Genomic DNA, 19,144 nt, shown 5'->3' with positions numbered 1-19,144 from the left:
CCCCACCAACAGCTATTTCCTGCTCAAGACCATCCCCGGGGCTACACATGGTGGGTGCTCAATAGTTCCATCTAAGCTGTGGATGCTCATGTCCTTTGCTGGGTGCTGAAGCCTACCCCACCCCTTGCTGGAATAACCGCCCCCTGATCAGACTTGGCACCCGGGCTCTCCCCACCTCATGCCGACCTCCACAAGGCATCCCAAAAAGCAACTGAGAAGCTGCATCCACCCCAACCCTAAACCCTCCGTAAACTGTGAGGGGACTCAGCCGAGAGCACCTGAAGTTCTCTTTCACATCAGACTTGAAATTCAAGTCGGGGGGGGGGGGGGGGCTGGGTGGCTCAGTCGTTAAGTGTCTGCCTTGGATCGAGAGCCCGCATTGGGCTCCCCGCTCGGCAGGAAGCCTGCTTCTCCCTCTCCCGCTCCCCCTGCTTGTGTTCCCTCTCTCACTGTGTCTCTGTCAAATAAATAAACAAAATCTTAAAAAAAAAAAAATTTTTTTTTTTAAAGAAAAAAGAAATTCAAGTCTGGGAGAAGGAAGAAAGGAAAATTTGAACAAGTCCCCTCCCCGCCAAAAAAAAATGTGGCAGGATGTACCTTGGGGAGGAGGAGTGACCAGGAACTCAGGGAGGGCGGTAGGCCAAAGGGAAAGGAGCGGCTGCCTTAAGGGTCAGATTTTACTTTTTATTTTTATTTTTTTAAGATTTTATTTATTTATTTGACAGAGAGAGACACAGTGAGAGAGGGAACACAAGCAGGGGGAGTGGGAGAGGGAGAAGCAGGCTTCCTGCTGAGCAGGGAGCCTGACACGGGGCTCGATGCCAGGACCCTGGGATCCTGACCTGAGCCGGAGGCAGACGCTTAACGACAGAGCCACCCAGGCACCCCCAGATTTTACTTTTTAAACAAGAAACACACAAGAGCACCTGGCTGGCTGGGTCGGTAGAGCATGCCGGCTCTTAATCCTGATCAGGGTTGTTGAGTTTGAGGCCCCTGTTGGGTGATTACTTAAAAATAAAATCTTTAAAAATATAATAAAGGGACGCCTGGGTGGCTCAGTCAGTTAAGCGTCTGCCTTCGGTTCAGGTCATCATCCCGGGGTCCCAGGATCGAGCCCCGCATGGGGCTCCCTGCTCAGCGGGGAACCTGCTTCTCCCTCGGCCTGCTGCTCCCCCTCCTTGTGCACTCATGCGTTCTCTCAAATAAATCTTAATAAAAATTAAAAAAAAAAAAAATAGAGGCGCCTGAGTGGCTCAGTCAAAGATCTGCCTTTGGCTCAGGTCATGATCTCTGGTCCTGGGATCAAGCCCCACGTTGGGCTCCCCACTCAGTGGGGAGTCTGCTTCTCCCTCTCCCTCTGCCCCTAATTGTGCTCGTGCGCACACACTCTCTCTCTAATAAATACAAAATCTTTTAAAAAATAAACATTTAAAAATAAATAAGCAAGGAACATAAATGTGTTCATAGATCATCGATATTACCTTCAAAATATTGTAGGCACCCAGATGATTCTGAAGTGAGCCCACCCATCTCACCAGGTCTCTGGAGGCAGAGTTCTCTCCAAGTGTAGCCCCTGGAGCATAAGCAGTTCCTGGGAACTTGTTAGAAATGCAAATCCTCAGCCGGCCCAGGTCTGCAGAATCTGAAACTCTGGGGGTGGGGTCCAGCCACCCCAGTTGCAACCTACTCTGTGTCCTAGAGCACTGCTTCTCAAAATAAGGTACACAGGACTCCCCTGGGGATCTTGCTAAAATGCAGACCCGCAGTTGGCAGGCATGAGGTGGGCCTGAGGGTCTGCACTTTGACCAGCTCCCAGGAGATACAGATGCTGCCATGGGATGCACTTTGAGCAGCAAGGGTCTAACGCAGGGTCAGCCACCACCCTCTGCCTGCTTTCTAGGCACACAGCCACACCCACTCCTTGGCCTACTGCTGTCTACACCGCAGGGTAGCTGGACAGAGAGTGCTAGGCAGAAACTACTCACTTTCTGGGACTTTACAGAAAAAAGCCAGCCTCTGGTCTAAATGAGGCTCTCTTAGCCTGATCCCCGCCCCCCGCCCCCCCCCCAGCTCTCCACCCTGACCTCTAATTGTGATTCCAGAGAGTAGCAGCATTCTCCCACCTCCAGCCAACACCTCAACTCCTTCTGCAGACTCCCCCCCAACACTGCCCCTGGCCTCCGCCCAGCCCCATCTGTAAGCACGGCCTGGGTGGGGGAACCCAGCCCACCCCCACCTCGCCACTGTATTATAAACATGCTGGGGTCGTGGCCTCCCTCACCAGCCTGAGGCAGGCACCTGGGTCGAGGTGTCGGGTGGATCTGTGAGGCCCCCCACACAAGACACAAGACACATTTGGGAAGGGGGCGACTCTCTGCGTTCTTTATCTCCCGCGGGGGTCAGCGGCCCTCCAGGGCCCGGTCTCGGGCTATGACCGCCTCCTCAAACTTGATCATGAGCGTGGTGCCCTTGTGCCAGTGCGCCGTGACCTTGGCGGGGAAGCCGCTGTGTGTGAGCACGGCCTCCACGATGCCCGCGGTGAAGCTGGCGCAGTTCAGGGTGCTGTTCTCCTTGGGCACAGAGATGTAGGTGTTGATGAGCGGCTCCCGCTCTATGATGTAGAAGGTGCGGGCGTCATCGTTGGCCTGCTCCAGCTTGTCGGCCTCCTTGCCGAACAGCGCCTTCCACACCGCGCCCTTGACGAAGAGCAGGGCACCCAGCACCTTGGTTTCGCGCCGGGCACCCTTTTCGCGAGCCACCAGCGCGTCGAGAACGCGCGCGCCCACCTGGCGGCCCAGGGCGGCCAGGCGCGCCTGCAGCTCGGCCACCGAGAAGACCCGGCTCTGGCAGTGCTGGACCAGCTCGGAGAAGAGCAGCGCGAAGGCGCTCAGGCTCACCTCGGTGCGGGGCCGCGCCAGCGCGCGCTCCAGCAGCGCCGACTTCCCGCGCGTGAAGCGCGCCTCCATGCTGCCGCCGCCCTGCGGGGACACAAGGAACCGCGTGTCAGGGGACGGAGATCGTGGAGGAGCACTGCCCCCCTCCACCCGTTTTGTGTCGTCCACTGCTGACCTCCCATGTAGGAAAAGAAGAGAGGAAGGAAAGGAAGGAAAGGGGGCATCCACCTGCACGTAAAGCGCGCCTCCTCCAGTAAAGGGAAAGGGGGACTTTACACCTTTGGCGAGGAGAGGGTTGGGGGCGGGGGGTTAGAGGACACGAGAGGGAGACCAGAAGGCGGGACCAGAAACCATCTCAACCTTCGAGTTGCCGGTGACCGCTCCCACGTGAAAAGCACCTTCGTGCCCCCTCTGCCACCTGTGGGAGCAACTAGAGAACTACTGCGTGGGGGAGGGGGCAGGGATGGGGGGGCCGTCAGAGGTCTCTCGGGCACTGTCCCCCGCAAGCCTCCAGAAGCGACAGCGCTGACTTCCTGCAAATAAAAGAATTTGTCCGCCTCTCCCCTGCGGAAAGCCAAAGAAACCAGAGAGGGGAGTGGGGTGTGTCAAGAGCAACAGCCTGGAGGGTGTGGGGCGTGGGGGACGGACAGACGACAGGCACGGGACAAGCCAGGAGGAAAGGGCTCTGACAGCGCCCATCTGGCATGCACGAAGCATGCCGCCTTGAAGATGCGGATGGGCCTTCGTTTGTAAGGAATACTGGAGGCGGCCGCAGAGAAGGCGTTGGGAACCCCTCCACCTCCGTGCCCTCCAGAAAGGTAGCGGGACAGTGGGAGATAAGGTGGAGGAGGCGGACTGTGAGACCCGGGGTTTGGGGGAGCCAGGAGGGGCGCTGTGATCCTCCCATCCTAGTGCACCAAGCACTGAGACCGCCACGACGCGGACCTGCGGCGAGGGTGGGAAGGAGCGGATGGGAGTGCCCCTCCCTTCCCCCCCGCCGACCCTCGCCCACTCTTGTGTGAAGCCGCTGCCAAGGGTGGAGTCGGGAGGAGCTGAGAACCCCGTTCCCACTGAGCAGGAAGGGGTAAGAGGCCGGAGGGGTCTGGGGATGCTGGGACTGCCCCCAACGAGATCTGCGTGGGGAATGGGAAGACCAGCGCCGGGGGGAGTCCAGGGGCTCCAAGACGCCGCCCAGGTGCGCATCCGTCTACACCGGGAGGGCCCAGCGCGCGAGATGGGAGGGGGAGTGTTGCCCCCCCCCACACACCGGGCTGCGATGGGAGCCAGTAACCTAAGCCGCGGAAAGGCCGGAGCCCCGAGACCCCCGAGCCAGCGCGGACCCGACAGAGGGGCCGGGGAGGGACCCACCCGGGAGGGACCCACCCTCCTCACGGGCCCTTTGCGTGGGCCGAAGCGGACGGACCCGGGATCGCGGACGCCGAGACCGCAGCCCAGGATCCCCAGGCGCGCGGGAGGCTGGGGGTCCCGGAGCGGGCAAGACCCGGCGCGGACAGGGGTTGCGGGCGGGTGGGGTCTCACCAGCGTACTACGGCCGTCCGTTTGGCCGAGTTGCTTTACGGCGCCGTAAAAGGTCCTGAGTGCGCAGGCGCTGCGGCGGGGCGGGCTCGTGGGCGGGGCGCGCGCGCTGGCGGAGATTCCAGAGAGCGGCCGCCAGGGGGCGCGCGTGTCCCGGGAGCCCGAAAGAGGGGTGTGGCCCTGGGGCCGGGGGCCGGGCTCGCTTGGGTTGGCTCGCTCTCAGACCAACGGTAGCGCGGATGGTCACCGGTTGGGGGCACACATTTGACGATGGGCCCACGTGTCTGTCTGAGGGGCACACATGTCTGTTTGTCCTAGAGGCACACTTGTGCCTTAAACACACATTCTCTTGTCTTAGGGACACGTGCATTTACTCAGGTACATGTTCTTAAGGGACATGCATCTGGGGCGCCTGGGTGGCTCAGTCGTTAAGCGTCTGCCTTTAGCTCAGGTCATGATCCCAGAGTCCTGGGATCGAGCCCCGCATCGGGCTCCCTGCTCCGTGGGAAGCCTGCTTCTCCCTCTCCCACTCTCCCTGCTTGTGTTTCCTCTCTCACTGTCTCTCTCTCTGTCAAAAAATAAATAAAATCTTCAAAAAAAAAAAGGGGGTGGGGGACATGCATCCATGAACCAGGGGCCTAGGGCACTTAGGGGCATGTGCACTCACGGCCGCACGCTCAGTGGGTATATACACTCAGGAACACAGTTACGCCCGTGGGTACCTGCTTAAGGGCTCAGACATATCTGTGGGCCCACCTGCACACAGGGAGACACCGTCCATCTCAGGCACACACTCTTGGGCACGGAGACTGGGTTACTCCCTGGGTACACGTTCATGGACACCCAAAGACCAACTCGGGGCATTCATTCCCACACAACCTCGTGTCCCAGGGCTCCTGGTATCATGTCCACGGGCTCACTGTGTGCCTTTCCCCATCCCCCAACATTTGCCAGACCCTCCCCCACCAGGTCCCCAGAGCCCCCCAGGTGCTCCCAGTATGAGATCTAAAAGCCACATTCTTTTGCATAGGCCTTTATCGTCACAAATCGCAAACTGTGAGTGCAGAAACAAAGGAACATACATGGGTACATGCTCCGAACCCCCCTCGGTTGCATAATCAGTCACACTCACATCGGCACAGGGCACACACTGCAACACCCACAATTATAGTGATATGCGGGGTGCCCCACGCACAGCGCCGCCGTGACACACTTATACACAACGTACCGCGGATACTCACACGTGCTCACAGTGCTACCCTTGTTGCCCACACCCACACTCACACTGACACACTTTTGGGGTCCTTGCTGACACAGCCAACCACTGTGTCATGCATTATGCTCACAACACACCATGATCACACATGTGGCCAGCTTCACTGGGAGGTGCAGCTGGGTCTTCGATGTCTTCTCATTTGTTGAGGTTTCTGGGCAGGATGGAGACCCAAGGTCAGGCAGATCCGTCCCCCAGGAGGGAAACTGGGGCCACGTCTGTGGCTCCCACCTCATCCACCTCCCCAGTCCCAACTTACATGAGCTTGGCTTCGTCTCCAGTGCCTTGGAGATTTCCTGTAACTTGTTCTTGATTTGGTTCATGTCTGGGGGCAGGAGGACAGGAGAAATCTGGTGTGGGGTCTCACACAAGGCCCCCATGTTTATTGGAAGCCTCCTCCCTGCACAACCCCCAGTCTGGGGTGCTGCGGAGCCTGTGTACTTGGTGTTCCCAGCGGCATTTAAATATCCCCTGAGTGACTCAGAGGGTGACATCCATCATGCCTCTAAACCCCCCTGTGTGCTGGGAGAATGGGACCCCTGCTGTCCCCTCCCCCCAATTCCCAGCACCCAGCATGAGATGAATCCCACCCAGTGAAGGTCTGCAACGGCACCTGTTAATAATGTCTTCATTTTTTCACTCTCGGACTGGACATCTCTCTTGACCACGTTAATGTTCTCCATGATGAGCTGCCAGACGGAGCTCCAGCCCTGATTCTTATTCTGACACTCCCGCACCGATTCGGAGACTGAGGCATGAAGTGGGCATGTCCGTATCACTGCTGCTCTCCTTACCCGCACCCCGACCCCTTGGGCCTCCCCCAGGTCCCACCCTCACTGTTCCAGAGCTCCCTTTTCAAGACCAGCAACTCCTGGGACATCTCAGAATCTGTTCAAGAGGAGGGGCGGAGGAGGCAGGAAAAGCCTTGAGGTGCCCCCAGTTCTGTAGGCCTGGGAACAAGGGTGGGGGAAGGGAGAGGAATGAGGGAGAAGGGAGACAGGGTGGAAACACTGGGCTACGCACCTCCTGAGGTCCCCCTCCACACTGCCCCAGCCCCCACCAAAAAAACAAAAAACAAAAACAACAACAACAACAAAAACCCTGAAATGAAAAACCCTACTCACTCTTTACCAAGACCAAGGCCATGAGGATGATGCAGGACAGGGCAAGGAGGATGTACAGGATCATGAGGGCTCTGTGCAGACTACGGGGAACCTGGGCAGATTCTGAGGGTGGCCTAGACAGGGTTGGGGCTGGGGTAGAGGCAAGACAGGTGACCTCCAGGGCCCAACACCACCACCCAAACCATCAGCACTGACTCTAACATCATCAGAAACTCTGTCACCTGCACCTGCTCTTCCCAATTCCATAGCCACTGTGACCACCAACATGCCCACTGACCAGAGCCACCAGCAGTTGTCCCTCATGCTGTCATCATCATGCTGCCCTTACCATCCCCTTTGCCAGCACTCACAATGTCAACAGTAGCTGTCACCAACACCCATCAACATCAGTGCCTACCATTGTCAGCACTGTCCCCAGCAACAGGTCTCATCAGCACCGTCATCGGCGCTGTCTAGGTGGTTCCTTCCTGATCCACTACATGGTCACCTCTCCACCATCACCATCACCCAAACTTTCACCAACACTTCCACCAACACCAGCACCACCGACATCATCATCCCCACCTGTGAAACTACCCCCCCCACCGACTGTAACACACAAGCCCTGATGACACCACGCCCCACACCACTGACCCCGACCTCCACATGGTGCTCCTGGTTCCCATGATGCCCTACCATGGGCCCCTCCCAAGGCTGTGCAGTGTGCGCTGGCAGATGGCTGCTTGCCCTGATTCTTGAGGGGTGAACGGCTGCCCTTCAGCTTGTCCTGGTTTTTGAAGGTCAAGGTGATATTCTCATAGTCAGGGTTATCTGCACCTGTGGGTGGGTCAGTGAGAGTGGAAACCTGCCTGGAGCTCTGGGGCGGGGGTGGGGGTAGGAAGGGGGCTCAGAGATCTTGGCTCACCAAAACCCAGCACACAACAAATTTCTGGGGATAAAAGATAAGGAATGGGGAAAACAAGATCTGCTTCTTGGTTAGGTGGAGAGGGCGTGCATGATCGTTTGGGGGATACACATGCACACGTACATTTTGGGGTAGGGGAAGGAGCCCTGTGACCCCACTTTCAGCCCCTTATCTCTCCCATCCCGATCTCCCACCTGACCTCTCCCCTCCCCACCCTGAGGTGCCTAACCTTCCTTATTGGCTGGGGCCCTCTGTTTCTTGTCTTTGAAGGCTGCTGCTGCCTGCATCTTGACCTCCTGCTTCATGTAGATTTCCTCAGACTCCATGGTTCCCAGTCTGCCAGTTTGCCCACACACATCCCCACCCACCGGAAGGTGTCATGGCCAATGAGGAAATCTCTGGGTTGGGGGTAGGGGGAGGAGAGGTCAGTCTCCTCTTTTCAGTGACCCAGGACCCTCCAGCCCTGGGGCATCCTCACCGCCCCCCCCCCCCCGATCAAGAGGGTCTTAGGAGACCAGAGGTCTCATGGAGGGCCAAGCAGAGAAGCCCATAGACCCAGAGACAGGAAACAGCATGATCAGGAACCAGCAACAGAAATGTTAGCTAATGCTATGGTGGTCATCATGTTGCAATATACAAATGTATCCAATCGACACCTGTATACCTCAAACCTACACAATGTTATAAGTCAGTTATACTCAATATAATTAAATTTTAAAAACTCTAAAGGATGGTCACAAACGGACACAAAAGGACACAAGCTATGTATGTGTCTACCCAAATAAACATTGTCCCCTGCCCCTCTCAGGAGAGAATCTAGGCCCCTGGGAGTCCCACCCTTTAGGTTTGAGGTATCTGGGCTTGGAGGCAGGATTCCTAGGTCTCCCACATCGTCCTACCCCCTGCCCCAGTCCTACCCCTCAGCTCCACCCCAAGAAATTCTACTTCTTCAAGGCCCCGTGGAGGAAAGGAACGGATGTGAGGCAAGGGGACCAACCACTTGAGCTCCACCCATATCTGAGACAGAACCAGATGCACGCCTTGACCTAACGCTGGACATCGTGTCCCCTCTCCCTGGGTCCCCAGACAGAGAAACACTTGGAAACACTCACTCTCACCCACGCATCTGCTCACCTACCCACACTCATGCACACTCCCGGAAACCGTGATACATCTGCTCACATATTCACATGGCTTGCCCGTTGGCAGGCTTCTACACGTGTTTGCCCCAGAGAAATATCCATATTCATGCATTCACATGTCTGCTCTTTGTCTAGATGTCTTCAAGCTCTCTTTGTGTCTGTGACCTTGAAAACTGGAGATAAAAACGAGACAGTTTGTAGGGAATTCTCTCTTTAAGTTTAGAACAGTGCCTTCTGGTAGAAATATAATGTAAACCACATCTTTAATTTAAAAATTTCTAGCAACCACGTTCAAAAGACAAAAAGAGACAGGCTAAATTAATTTTTTTTTCATCTTGCAAAACTAAAACTTTATACCCATTAAGCACCAATCCCCCATTTCCACCTGCCCCCAGCCCCTGGCAAGCACCGTTCTTTTTGTCTCTGTGAACTTGACACTCTAGGGACCTCATGTAAAGGGACTTCCATGACTGGCTTATTTCACTTAACATAAAGTCCTCAAGGGGCGCCTGGGTGGCTCAGTTGGTTAAACGACTGCCTTCGGCTCAGGTCATGATCCTGGAGTCCCAGGATCGAGTCCAGCATCGGGCTCCCCGCTCAGCGGGGAGCCTGCTTCTCCCTCTGACCCTACCCCCTCTCATGCTCTCTGTCTCTCATTCTCTCTCTCTCAAATAAATAAATAAAATCTTAAAAAAATAATAATAACGTCCTCAAGGTTCACCCATGTTGTAGCTTGTGTCAGAATGTCCTTCGTTTTTCAGGTCGAATGATGTTCCATCGCACATTCTTTTTTCAGGCTAAATTAATTTTAATAATGCATCTTATTTAACATAATATACCCTCAAAATTATCACTTCAGCATGTAGATGATACTAAAAAATTGAGATATATTACTTTTTTTTGGTACTAAATCTTCAAAAATCAAACGTGATTTACACTCACGGGACATTTCAAGTGTTTGGTGGCTGTCATATTGGACAGCGCTGGTCTAGACCATTATGGTTCTCTCCCTTTGGAAAAGTAAGTAAAAGATAATTAAAAAGACTTTTTAAAAAAGATTTTATTTATTTATTTGACAGAGAGATAGAGCATAAGTGAGAGACGATGGTGGGGCGGGGGGAAGTGGCAGAGGGAGAAGAAGCAGGGTCCCTGCTCAGTGGGGATCCCCTGCCAGGCTGGATCCCAGGACCCTGGGATCATGACCTGAGCTGAAGGCAGACACTTAACTGACTGAGCCACCCAGGCGCCCTTTAAAAAGACTTTCTATGTTTTAGCTTTTAAATATGTGATTAAATTTGAGATAACTTTGGAATGGTCCCCCAAGGTTTGATGAGAATAATGCTCTGTTTTCTAAACTATTGCCGACCTTGTCTGCTCAAGGATGACTGCTTTAACAGTGTTTTCATGCCAACTCCTCTCTGATTTTAGAAAGAAGTCCGCAATTGAGAGAGATTCGACCCTCCCCTGATGTAACCGTCACAGAGGAGACGGACCAATGGGCAGCTGGCTCTGCTGTGATGGACAGGTGCAGGGGGTGGGGCCACAGCACTGCACATTTCTGTAGGTCGGTTGAAGCGAAGACCAGGCTCCATCCAGCCCTCTGGACAAAATAGCAGTTGTGAAACTGGAGGCCCATGAGCAATCACAGTGGCTCAAGAGGGCTCTGTGAGGCTTCTCGACCAGGTCATGTCTTAGGGTAACAGTCTCAATTCTCTTTTAAGAAAGAATATGCGTCTCTAGGACAGCTAACCATAAACCCATGATTGGTTTAGAGTGGGTACATGATCCAGGCCCACCCAATCAGAGTCTAAGATTTGGCACAGGGGTGGGCACATGAGCCAGATTCAGCCAATGAAACTCAGGACTGCGACTTTTGGGGCATTAACCAGGAAAAAAGGCATTTCCTCTTTTTTTTTTCTCTCCACTGGGGCTCTCAGACTGGGAAAATGTTAGCTTGGAGCTGTGATGGGGGAGAACCTGCTTGAGAGAGAAGCCAGCATAGGAAAGCAGACCTGAGAGGGAGTCGGATCCTGGAGACATCATTTGAGGGCTAGATCCACCCGAACCTGAATCTGTCATTCTAACCCTGGGCCTCTCGGTATAGTCCGTTAAGAGTCCGACTCTTGGTTTCGACTCAGGTCCGTGATCTCAGAGTTGTGAGATCGAGCCCTGCATCAGGCTCTGTGCTGAGTGCAGACTCTCTCTTCCTCTCCCTCTGCCCCCTCTGCGCCTCCCCCCCCACCCCCCCACCCCCGTCTGCACTCTCTCTAAAATAAATAAGTCAATCTTTAACCCTGGGCTTCTCAGTTACATATCCAGAAACTTCCTCTTTTTTTTTTTTCTTTTTAAAAGATTTTATTTTTAAGTCATCTCTACACCCAACATGGGGCTCAAACTCACACCCCGAGATCATGAGTTGCATGCCCGACTGACTGAGCCAACCAGGCGCCCCCAGAAACTTCCTTTTACTTTTGCTCAAGTTACTTGCAGTAGGGTTTGCGACACTTGCAACTGGAAGACTCTTGGCTACCTCAGGAGGGCTGGGCGGTTGGCAAGTGAGAAAATGGAGGCTTGAGAAGGGGGCTTGCCTATCCAAGTCTGCACTCTGGGACAGGAGAATGACTGTGCTGGAATTGAGGACTCTGAAGAGGACCTTCTTGGGGTCCAGACATAGGGGGACAATTGAGTGGGACTTGGAGATACACAGGCATTCCAATCAGTCTGGGGACATCAGTGAGGGGGTGGGACAGGCAAGGTTCTAGACCCACCCTCTCTGCTCCTCAACACACTTCTGACTCAGTGGTCCCACCTCAACCCCATGGGGTCCCACCTCCAACCCACGTGGGGTTAGGAGGGAGGAATTAGGAGGGGAATCTCTGGATTGGGGTATGGGTGGGCTCCAGGGGCAAGAGGAGAGTTTGTGATCTCAGCTCATGGCTACCGGAATCAGACAGGGGGCTCTGCCGTCATAGAGGATGGGTGGCAGAGATGGGGGCACAACATGGGAGGAGAGGAATGGGCAGAAGAAAGTCACGGGTGCCCCCCGCCCCGCCACTGCCTCCCTCCGGGAGAGTCCAAAACATCTTGAAAACCAGGATCCCACCCCATCACCTGTTCTCCAGTGTGCTCGTGGGGGCTGGGACATTTGAGTCTGGGGTCCCTTTCAAGACTGGGCACCAAGTGTTCTGAAATCTGTGTCTGCATCTGGCAGGGGCTGGATTTTTAAGACCCCTGGGTTAGGATTCCCAGGGAACTGGACCCTGAATCACCTGGATCTGTGCCTCCCAGGAAGCTGTGTAAGTGTTGCAGGTGACTCGTCTTCAGGTCAGAATTCAGACAGGGACCGATGTCTTCCAGGCGGGGATGGGGACTCGAGGTCAGAAGCAAGAGACTCTGTCCAGGGTTTACACGTCTGTGTGTCTATGTTCCTCCTTCCATGGCCATGCCTGTGTGTTTCAGTGGTGCTTTCTTGTGCCCATGTATGTGTCTGTGGCCATGGTGTGTCCCTGTGTGACCACAGTAACTGTACATGTAGTGTGTGTGTGCACCTGGATGGTGTATCCACGTGTGTATGTGGTTATTTATTCAGCAGACATTTCCTGAGCATCTACTATGTGGCATGCTCTCTTCTGAGCGCCAGGAATACACCAAAGGGCGAACAAGTACCCTGCCCTGCGTTTTCATATTCAAGTGTCCGTGAGGGCGTGTGTGCCTCTGTGTATTGCAGGTTGTAACTACTCGAAACTGCACTGCACGTGTGAAAACGTGAACTTGCGGTTCGTGGCCTCAGGTAAGGGTTCTCAGCTTGCTTCTGTGAAGATTCCTTCCTGTCCACGACCCAGCTTTGCCTGTGCCCTGCTGGCAGCTCCATGAGGTTGGGGAGTGAGGGATCTCGGCTCAGGGCTCTGGGCTGAGAGATGACCCAGGGGTCCACCTTGACCCTGGGGCTTCTGGAGGCTTGGGGCCCTGAAGTGTATGTAGAGTGAGGGGGCCGGGGGTCCCTGTCCTATCCAGACCCAGACCCCGAATGAAGCCTCATTGTAGGGGCTGGGGCAGAATGACCCAGCGATTTCCTGGAAGGCCAGAGACCCGAGGGTGACCGTCAAGGTGGCCTTAAAGGTAACACTTCCCCTCCTGAAGGAGGTCATGATCCTTGCGTGTGAGGGTCCTCAGAGGAAGTAGAGGCCTTGTTCTCGGAGATGGGGGGGGGAGGCACAACGTGGGAGGAGAGGGATGGGCAGAGGAAAGTCACGGGCGGCCCCGGCCACCGCCTCCCTCCAGCGTCTGCGTGCCCGGCTCTTTCGGAGACGCCAGCTCAGTCCCCCACCCCCCACAAAAGACAGCGCCGCGCCCAGACCCTCACCTTCTCAGGGTTTATTTCCAGCCCCGCCCCTCCGAGGCCTGGCCACGCCCCCCAGCCCGCACCGCGACGCCGGGGACCTCAGGCGGTGCTCTGCAGGCGGCAGCAGCGAGCTCCGGTCCAGTCCATGGCCGCGCACTGGCAGTGGCATGTGGCCTCGGCGCGCACGTCCCACGAGCCACAGGCGGAGCCACAAGTGCAGGCGGTGACGGCGAAGCCTGCGGGCGGAGCGGAGGGAGTCTGGACGCGGGCGGGAGGCTACCGGCCTGGGGGCCCGGGGGGAAGCCAAGGAATGAATGGGAGCCGGATTGCGTGGGCGGCTGGGGGCCTGGACTCCAGTGTCCTAAGCTGTGCCGGAGCTGGGGCCGCAGACCAGGACCCTGGGGAAGTTGACTCAAGAAATAGAGGCTGGACTTAGGGGGAGGGGTTCCTGGGTGCTGGGAACAGAAGCGAGAGCCTGGAAAAGGTCTCCGGTACTCACCTGCGGGGCAGGTGGCCAGGTCCCCCCTGGAGGTGACGCTCCGGCAGCTCAGGCCAAAGTTCCTCCTTGTCTCAAGAACTGCGGGAGGGAGGAGGGAAGGAAGCCGTGAGACCAAGCTGCCCCTGTTCTCATGTGGCCTTGGCCCTGGTGGTTTGGAGATAGGCAGGGGGTCAAGAAAACTCTTCTGAGGAAGGCCCAGGTGGGCCAGGCCCTGGTGGAGAGCCATGAGATGGGACGCTCATCACCTCCCAGGTTCTGTCTTGAGATGGGTGTTTTGGAGGAAGGAGGATTTGGAGCTTCTGCCAAAGATGGAGCTGGATGGGGGCTGGGGTTGGCTTGGGTTTGGGGTGGAGGTTTGGTTCTGGTTGGGGCTGAATTGATGGCTGCTCCATGTCAGGAATTAGAGGGGGCCTCTGAGGCCCCTGCTGAGGTTGCAAGTGAGGGTCCTCACTTAAGGATCTGGTGCCATCCTGGATCTTCTCATTGATGGCTTCATCCACTGGACACAGAGACTTGCCACACACCAGCTGCCCCAGGACAGGGAGGAGGAGGAGGGCAAGAGCCTTCATCCGGCAGGTGCTGCAAGATGGAACCAACAGCCGGGTCAGTCCCTTCTCATCTGGGGAGGGTCAAGCCTCCAGAGCAGGTGGGATATGGAATCCTGGGTCCCTGCCGGGGGGACGGGGCTGGCGTCCCGGCTTTGCCAAGGCCCCCTCGGGCAGGGGTTCTGGGCTGAACAGGGGCAGCTGTTGCTTACCCTCAGGACGGACTCAGCAGGCCAAATCTCGGGCACTGATTTCATGCCTCTGCCACATCTCCCTCTTTAAGGCTTCTGCTGGATGTGGAGCTTCCTGTCTTAGCTGAGTGTCTTGGCTCCCTGGCCGTCCCCTCCCACATCCGGGACCAAGAGGAAGCCCCCAGGGCAGACTCTAGGAGCCCAGAGGTAGGAAGCTCTGCCCACTCCCTTCCCTGCTACAGTTTCCCCATTCAAGAGCCCACCCTTCTCACATTCGGGCTGGGACTGGTCCAGGAGGTAGTCCTGGGGGATGATTCCAGAAGCCCCTGTCCCAGGGACAGGCAAAGAAATAGGAGTTTGCACGCAGGGGTGGGGAACATAACAAAATAACACCCCCAAAATAAATAAATATGCAGTGAGAACTGCATACCATGTTCATAGCCAAATGCCTATCAACAATAGAATGGATAAAATCATGTTTTCTTTTTTCCTTCAGTGGAACAATCTGCAACAGACGGTGGCAAACTTGCAGCCCATGGGACAAATCTGGCCCACTGTCTATTTCTGTGCAACCCATGAGCTAAGAATGGTTTTTACATTTTGGGGGTTTTTTTTGGTTTTTGTTTTTAATACAAACGGATTTTTAAAATTGTGGCAAAATACATTTCACATTAAACTTATCATTTTAACCATTTCTTAAAAAGATTTTATTTATTTATTTGGGATGGACAGAGAGAGATAGCAAGGGGTGGGGAGGGGCAGAGGGAGAAGCAGACTTTCCGCTGAGCGCAGAGCCCGATGAAGGGCTCGATCCCGGAACCCCGGGATCATGACCTGAGCCGAAGGCAGACGCTTAACTGGCTGAGCCACCCAGGTGCCCCATTTTAGCCATTTTTTAAGTGTAGGGTCCAATGGCATGAAGTACTCTCACATTGTTGTGCAACCATCCCCACCAACCATCTCCAGAACTTTCTCATCTTTCCAAACTGAAGCACTGTCCCCACGAAACACTAACTCCCTATCCCCCCTAGCCAGACCTCCTGGCTCCCACCATCTACTTTCTGTCTCTATGATTTTGCCTGTTCACACCTCAAGTAAGTGGAATCACACAATACTTATCCTTTTGTGTCTGTCTTCTTTCACTTAGCAAGATTCATCCATGTTGTGGCATGGGGCAGAACTTTATTCCTTTTTATGGCAAATATTCCATTGTAGGGACACACCACATTTTGTTTATTCATTCATCTGTTAGTTGCAACTTGCTTTGTTGTTTCCACCTCTTGTCAATGATGCCCCTGTAAACCTTGGAATGTATGAGCATCTCTGAGCATCTCTGAGTCCCTGCTTTCAGTTCCCTTGGGTATATATCCAGGAGCAGGATTGTTGGATCATATGACAATTCTGTGCTTAACTTTTCGAGGAGCTGCCAAAAAGTTTGTACATTTTTAAATCATTGGAAAAAAAATTTTGACATATGAAAAGTACATGAAATTGAAATCCCAGTGCCCATAAATAAAGTGTTCTTAGAGCATAGCCATGCCTACTTTTTTATAGATGGTCTGAGGTTGCTTTCCCAGGTCAGTGACAGAGACTATGCCCTGCAAAGGTGAACCCGGCTACCATCTGGCCCTTTACAGAAAAAAAAAAAAATTTGTCCACTCCTGGTCAATAGCAATGAGTGTGAATGAGAGATCACAATGTATGAATTGCAGCTACATGTAACAGTCTGGATGATTCTCACAAAACATGACTGTGAGCAAAAAAATCCAGACGCAGAAAAGAAAAGAACATACCGCACAAATCCATTTATTAAAAAGGACCAGGGCAGGGTGCCTGGGTGCCTCAGTTGATCGAGCATCCGACTCTTGATTTTCCCTCAGGTCATGATCTCAGGGCCCTGAGATCGAGTCCTGTGTCTGGCTCTGTGCTGGGTGTGGAGCCTGCTTGGGATTCTCTCTCTCCCTCTCCCTCTGCACCTCCCCTCTCCCCACTCCACACACACACACACCTGCTCTCTCTCTCTCAAAAAAAAAAAAAAAAAAAAAAGCACAACTAATCTATGCTGTTGGAGATGAGGATGGAACTTCCCTGGGGAGTGAGGGAAATTGGGAAGCTAGTGAAAATTCGAGCATACACTTCCATCTGCACCATTTTCTTTGCGCATACTCTATTTCAGTGACGTGTGTGAAAGTGACATGTATGTGTGAAATCCCTATGTAAATACAACTGTGTACACAGGGCCAAAGTGTAGGCAATATTTATTGAGCACTTACTATGTGCCGGATGGAATGCTATGCACCGTGCATGCAGTGGGGAGCAAGGGGACCCCCCAGCCCTCACGCACTTTGCCCTGTCTGTCGGAGGAAGACAGACACCAAGAGAGAGCTCAGTTGGCCTCACACTCCACCAGTCATCTCTGCCCCAGAGGAGAGGAACAGAGTTCTGGGAGAACTTCTGGCAGAAGAATGTGGCCCCTGGTGGAAGAATCCAGGGAAGTTTTATGGAGGAAGAGATGGCTGAGCGGAAGCTGGGGGTGAGCAAGAGTTAAGCAGGAGAACCAGTCAGGGACGGTATTCTGGGTGGAAGGAACTGCTTGTCCCAAGGCCCTGGGGAAGGACAGCGTGCACCAGCTTTGAGGAACTGAAAAAAAACCAGTGGGCAGGAAGGCAGAGAGCCTGGTTGGCATTAACAAATTTTGCAGACTCCCTTCCTTGAAGACCCCCAGACACAGCTTGGATACAAGGTAGTTCGGGACACAGCAAGAGTCATTTTGTTAAGAGCTCTGATCCTTCAAACCTTTAGTCTCAGAACTTTTCAGATAAAAACTTTTGAGGGGCAAGAAGCGGGCAGCTCTGACTACAGGTTGGGTGAAAAGCAGGGGGCGTGTGTGGAACCCCTAGGATTCCCTGGGGACTTAGTTTGAAAACCCTTGGTTAAGTAGCAGGAAAGGGCTGCATGCCCTTCCTTTCTCTTTGAAGAAAATAAAATATTTTGGGGGTGCCTGGCTGGCTCATTCGGAAGAGCATGCCATGCTTGATCTCAGGGTCATGAGTGCGAGCCCCACCCTGGGTGTAGAGATGACTAAAAAAAAATAAACTTAAAAAAATATATTTTCATTCCCCCTGATTTCTATCAGTGACACTGAGGTCTGGTGGCCTCAATTTTGCATCAAATGCTATCAAATAAAATTTCAGAGCCAGGTCTTTAAAACGTACAATAGGGGAGCACCTGGGTGGCTTAGCTGGCTGAGCCTCTGCCTTTGGCTAGGTCGTAATCCTGGAGTCCTGGGATCGAGTCCTGCATCGGGCTCCCTGCTCGCACGGAGCCTGCTTCTCCCTCTCCTCCCTGCTCGTGCGTGCTCTCTCGCTATCTCTCTCTCCCTCAAACAAGTAAATAAAATCTTTTTAAAAATAAAATAAAAAAATAAAGCATACAATAGGGCAGTCCCTGTCTTTTACAATCAATTTTATTGAGGTATAATTTTCGTTAAATAAAGTGTTCAGTTGTATGTATTTTGACAAATGTACATGCCTGCATGCTGCATGAATGTTTTGTTTTTCCCAAGTATTGTCTTTTTAGTTTTTTGTTTTTGTTTTGTTTTGTTTTTTAGAGAGAAAGAGAGAGAGCACCTGCATGCATGCAAGGAGGAGGGAGGGGCAGAGGGAGAGGGAGAGAAAGAATCTTAGGCAGGCTCCACGCCCAGCACAGGGCCAGACATGGGGCTCCATCCCAGGACCCTGAGATCATGACCTGAGCTGAAAGTGTACTTCTGTCCTTGAAGGGTTATTATGAACCAGGAGGGCCTGGGAAATTGACCTCCAGAAGTAACCAGAGTCACTTGCCTCTCTAGATAACAACTTGCCGTCCTGTTGACAGACGAGATGACAGGGGGCTCGGCGAATCAGGAAAGAATCACTTGCTTCCTTCCACATGAACGACAGAAAAGAAAAGCAAAAGCCCTGGAACCCTGTCCACTTTCTTAAAGATTTTATTTATTTTTCAACAGAGAGAGAGAGACAGCGGGAGAGGGAACACAAGCAGGGCGAGTGGGAGAGGGAGAAGCAGGCTTCCCGCGGAGCAGGGAGCCCGATGTGGGGCTCGATCCCAGGACCCTGGGATCATGACCTGAGCTGAAGGCAGACGCTTAATGACTGAGCCACCCAGGCGCCCCCTGCCCACTTTCTTAAGCAAGAGCTGGTGAGCCTGGCTTCATTTAGAAACGCTTCTGACCTGGGGGGTCCGGGGTGGGGGGGACCTGCCTGGTGGAAGGGGAGCCTGAGCAGCTAGCTACCAGCTACAGAGGTGGGGAGACGACAGGCAAGACCTGTGGGGGCCAGGTTGTGCCTTGGGGCAAGGAACAGTGAGAGCCTGAGGGTTGGGTGGTAAAGAGCATGGAGATTTCCAGTGTTAACCACCTGAGATTCTCCTTTGCAGTAGATCCACTCTTGTCTCTCAATGTCCCTGGGTTCCTTGGGCCTCTGGACTCCTTACAGAATATCTTTCACTTGGGGGCTCCTTGGGGTGCCCTGAGATGATCATATCTACTGTTTGTTGAGCAATTTATACATATGACCACCAGCTGGTCAGGTAGAGATGATTGTTATCCACAAGAGGAGTTGCTGAGGCCCAGAGAGGCTAAGTGACTTGTCTGGGGTCACACAGCAAGTTGGTGGAGGAGCTGGGATTTGAACCCT

At 53.9% G+C, this 19,144-nt stretch overlaps 3 protein-coding genes and 1 long non-coding RNA gene across 19 annotated transcripts; 1 reads left to right on the top strand and 3 right to left on the bottom strand.

The window, feature by feature from the left end:
* Positions 1–2,354: 2,354 nt before the first annotated feature.
* On the bottom strand, positions 2,355–4,488 carry TRAPPC5 (trafficking protein particle complex subunit 5). 5 transcript variants are annotated; one of them, XM_054504954.2, is made up of 3 exons: positions 4,318–4,437; positions 3,255–3,427; positions 2,355–2,978 (listed from the first exon to the last, which is right to left on the bottom strand). In XM_054504954.2, exon 3 carries the CDS (start codon positions 2,964–2,966, stop codon positions 2,400–2,402), a length of 567 nt encoding a protein of 188 aa, XP_054360929.1. In that variant the 5' UTR covers positions 2,967–2,978; positions 3,255–3,427; positions 4,318–4,437; the 3' UTR covers positions 2,355–2,399. The 5 variants fall into 5 exon arrangements, with proteins under 5 accessions (XP_054360929.1, XP_045719079.1, XP_045719082.1 ...); XM_045863123.3 differs by lacking the exon at positions 3,255–3,427 and having other exon boundaries at positions 4,434–4,488; XM_045863126.3 differs by lacking the exon at positions 3,255–3,427 and having other exon boundaries at positions 4,318–4,465.
* On the top strand, positions 3,435–18,087 carry LOC123834145 (uncharacterized). Of its 12 annotated transcripts, XR_010405442.1 has the most exons (8): positions 3,435–3,978; positions 10,302–10,398; positions 12,085–12,169; positions 12,601–12,663; positions 12,918–12,992; positions 13,258–14,360; positions 14,543–14,657; positions 14,947–18,086. It is a non-coding gene; the product is annotated as an uncharacterized LOC123834145 (long non-coding RNA). The 12 variants fall into 12 exon arrangements; XR_010405444.1 differs by lacking the exon at positions 12,085–12,169 and having other exon boundaries at positions 14,947–18,087; XR_010405441.1 differs by having other exon boundaries at positions 10,302–12,169; positions 14,947–18,085.
* MCEMP1 (mast cell expressed membrane protein 1) lies at positions 5,429–8,054 on the bottom strand. The gene is made up of 6 exons (XM_064571883.1): positions 7,961–8,054; positions 7,503–7,643; positions 6,828–6,956; positions 6,317–6,451; positions 5,963–6,028; positions 5,429–5,857 (listed from the first exon to the last, which is right to left on the bottom strand). Coding segments are annotated over exons 1-6 (549 nt in total). The 5' UTR covers positions 8,037–8,054; the 3' UTR covers positions 5,429–5,855.
* On the bottom strand, positions 13,233–14,287 carry RETN (resistin). The gene is made up of 3 exons (XM_064571889.1): positions 14,166–14,287; positions 13,715–13,792; positions 13,233–13,451 (listed from the first exon to the last, which is right to left on the bottom strand). Exons 1-3 carry the CDS (start codon positions 14,281–14,283, stop codon positions 13,315–13,317), a joined length of 333 nt encoding a protein of 110 aa, XP_064427959.1. The 5' UTR covers positions 14,284–14,287; the 3' UTR covers positions 13,233–13,314.
* Positions 18,088–19,144: the final 1,057 nt, after the last annotated feature.

The sequence above is a fragment of the Mirounga angustirostris genome, unplaced genomic scaffold (genome assembly GCF_029215605.1).
Source record: "Mirounga angustirostris isolate CCGP_5_RB_7025 unplaced genomic scaffold, mMirAng1.0.hap1 SCAF_1, whole genome shotgun sequence".
Classification (NCBI taxonomy): Eukaryota; Metazoa; Chordata; class Mammalia; order Carnivora; family Phocidae; genus Mirounga; species Mirounga angustirostris.
This window is presented reverse-complemented; position numbering and strand designations above follow the sequence as displayed.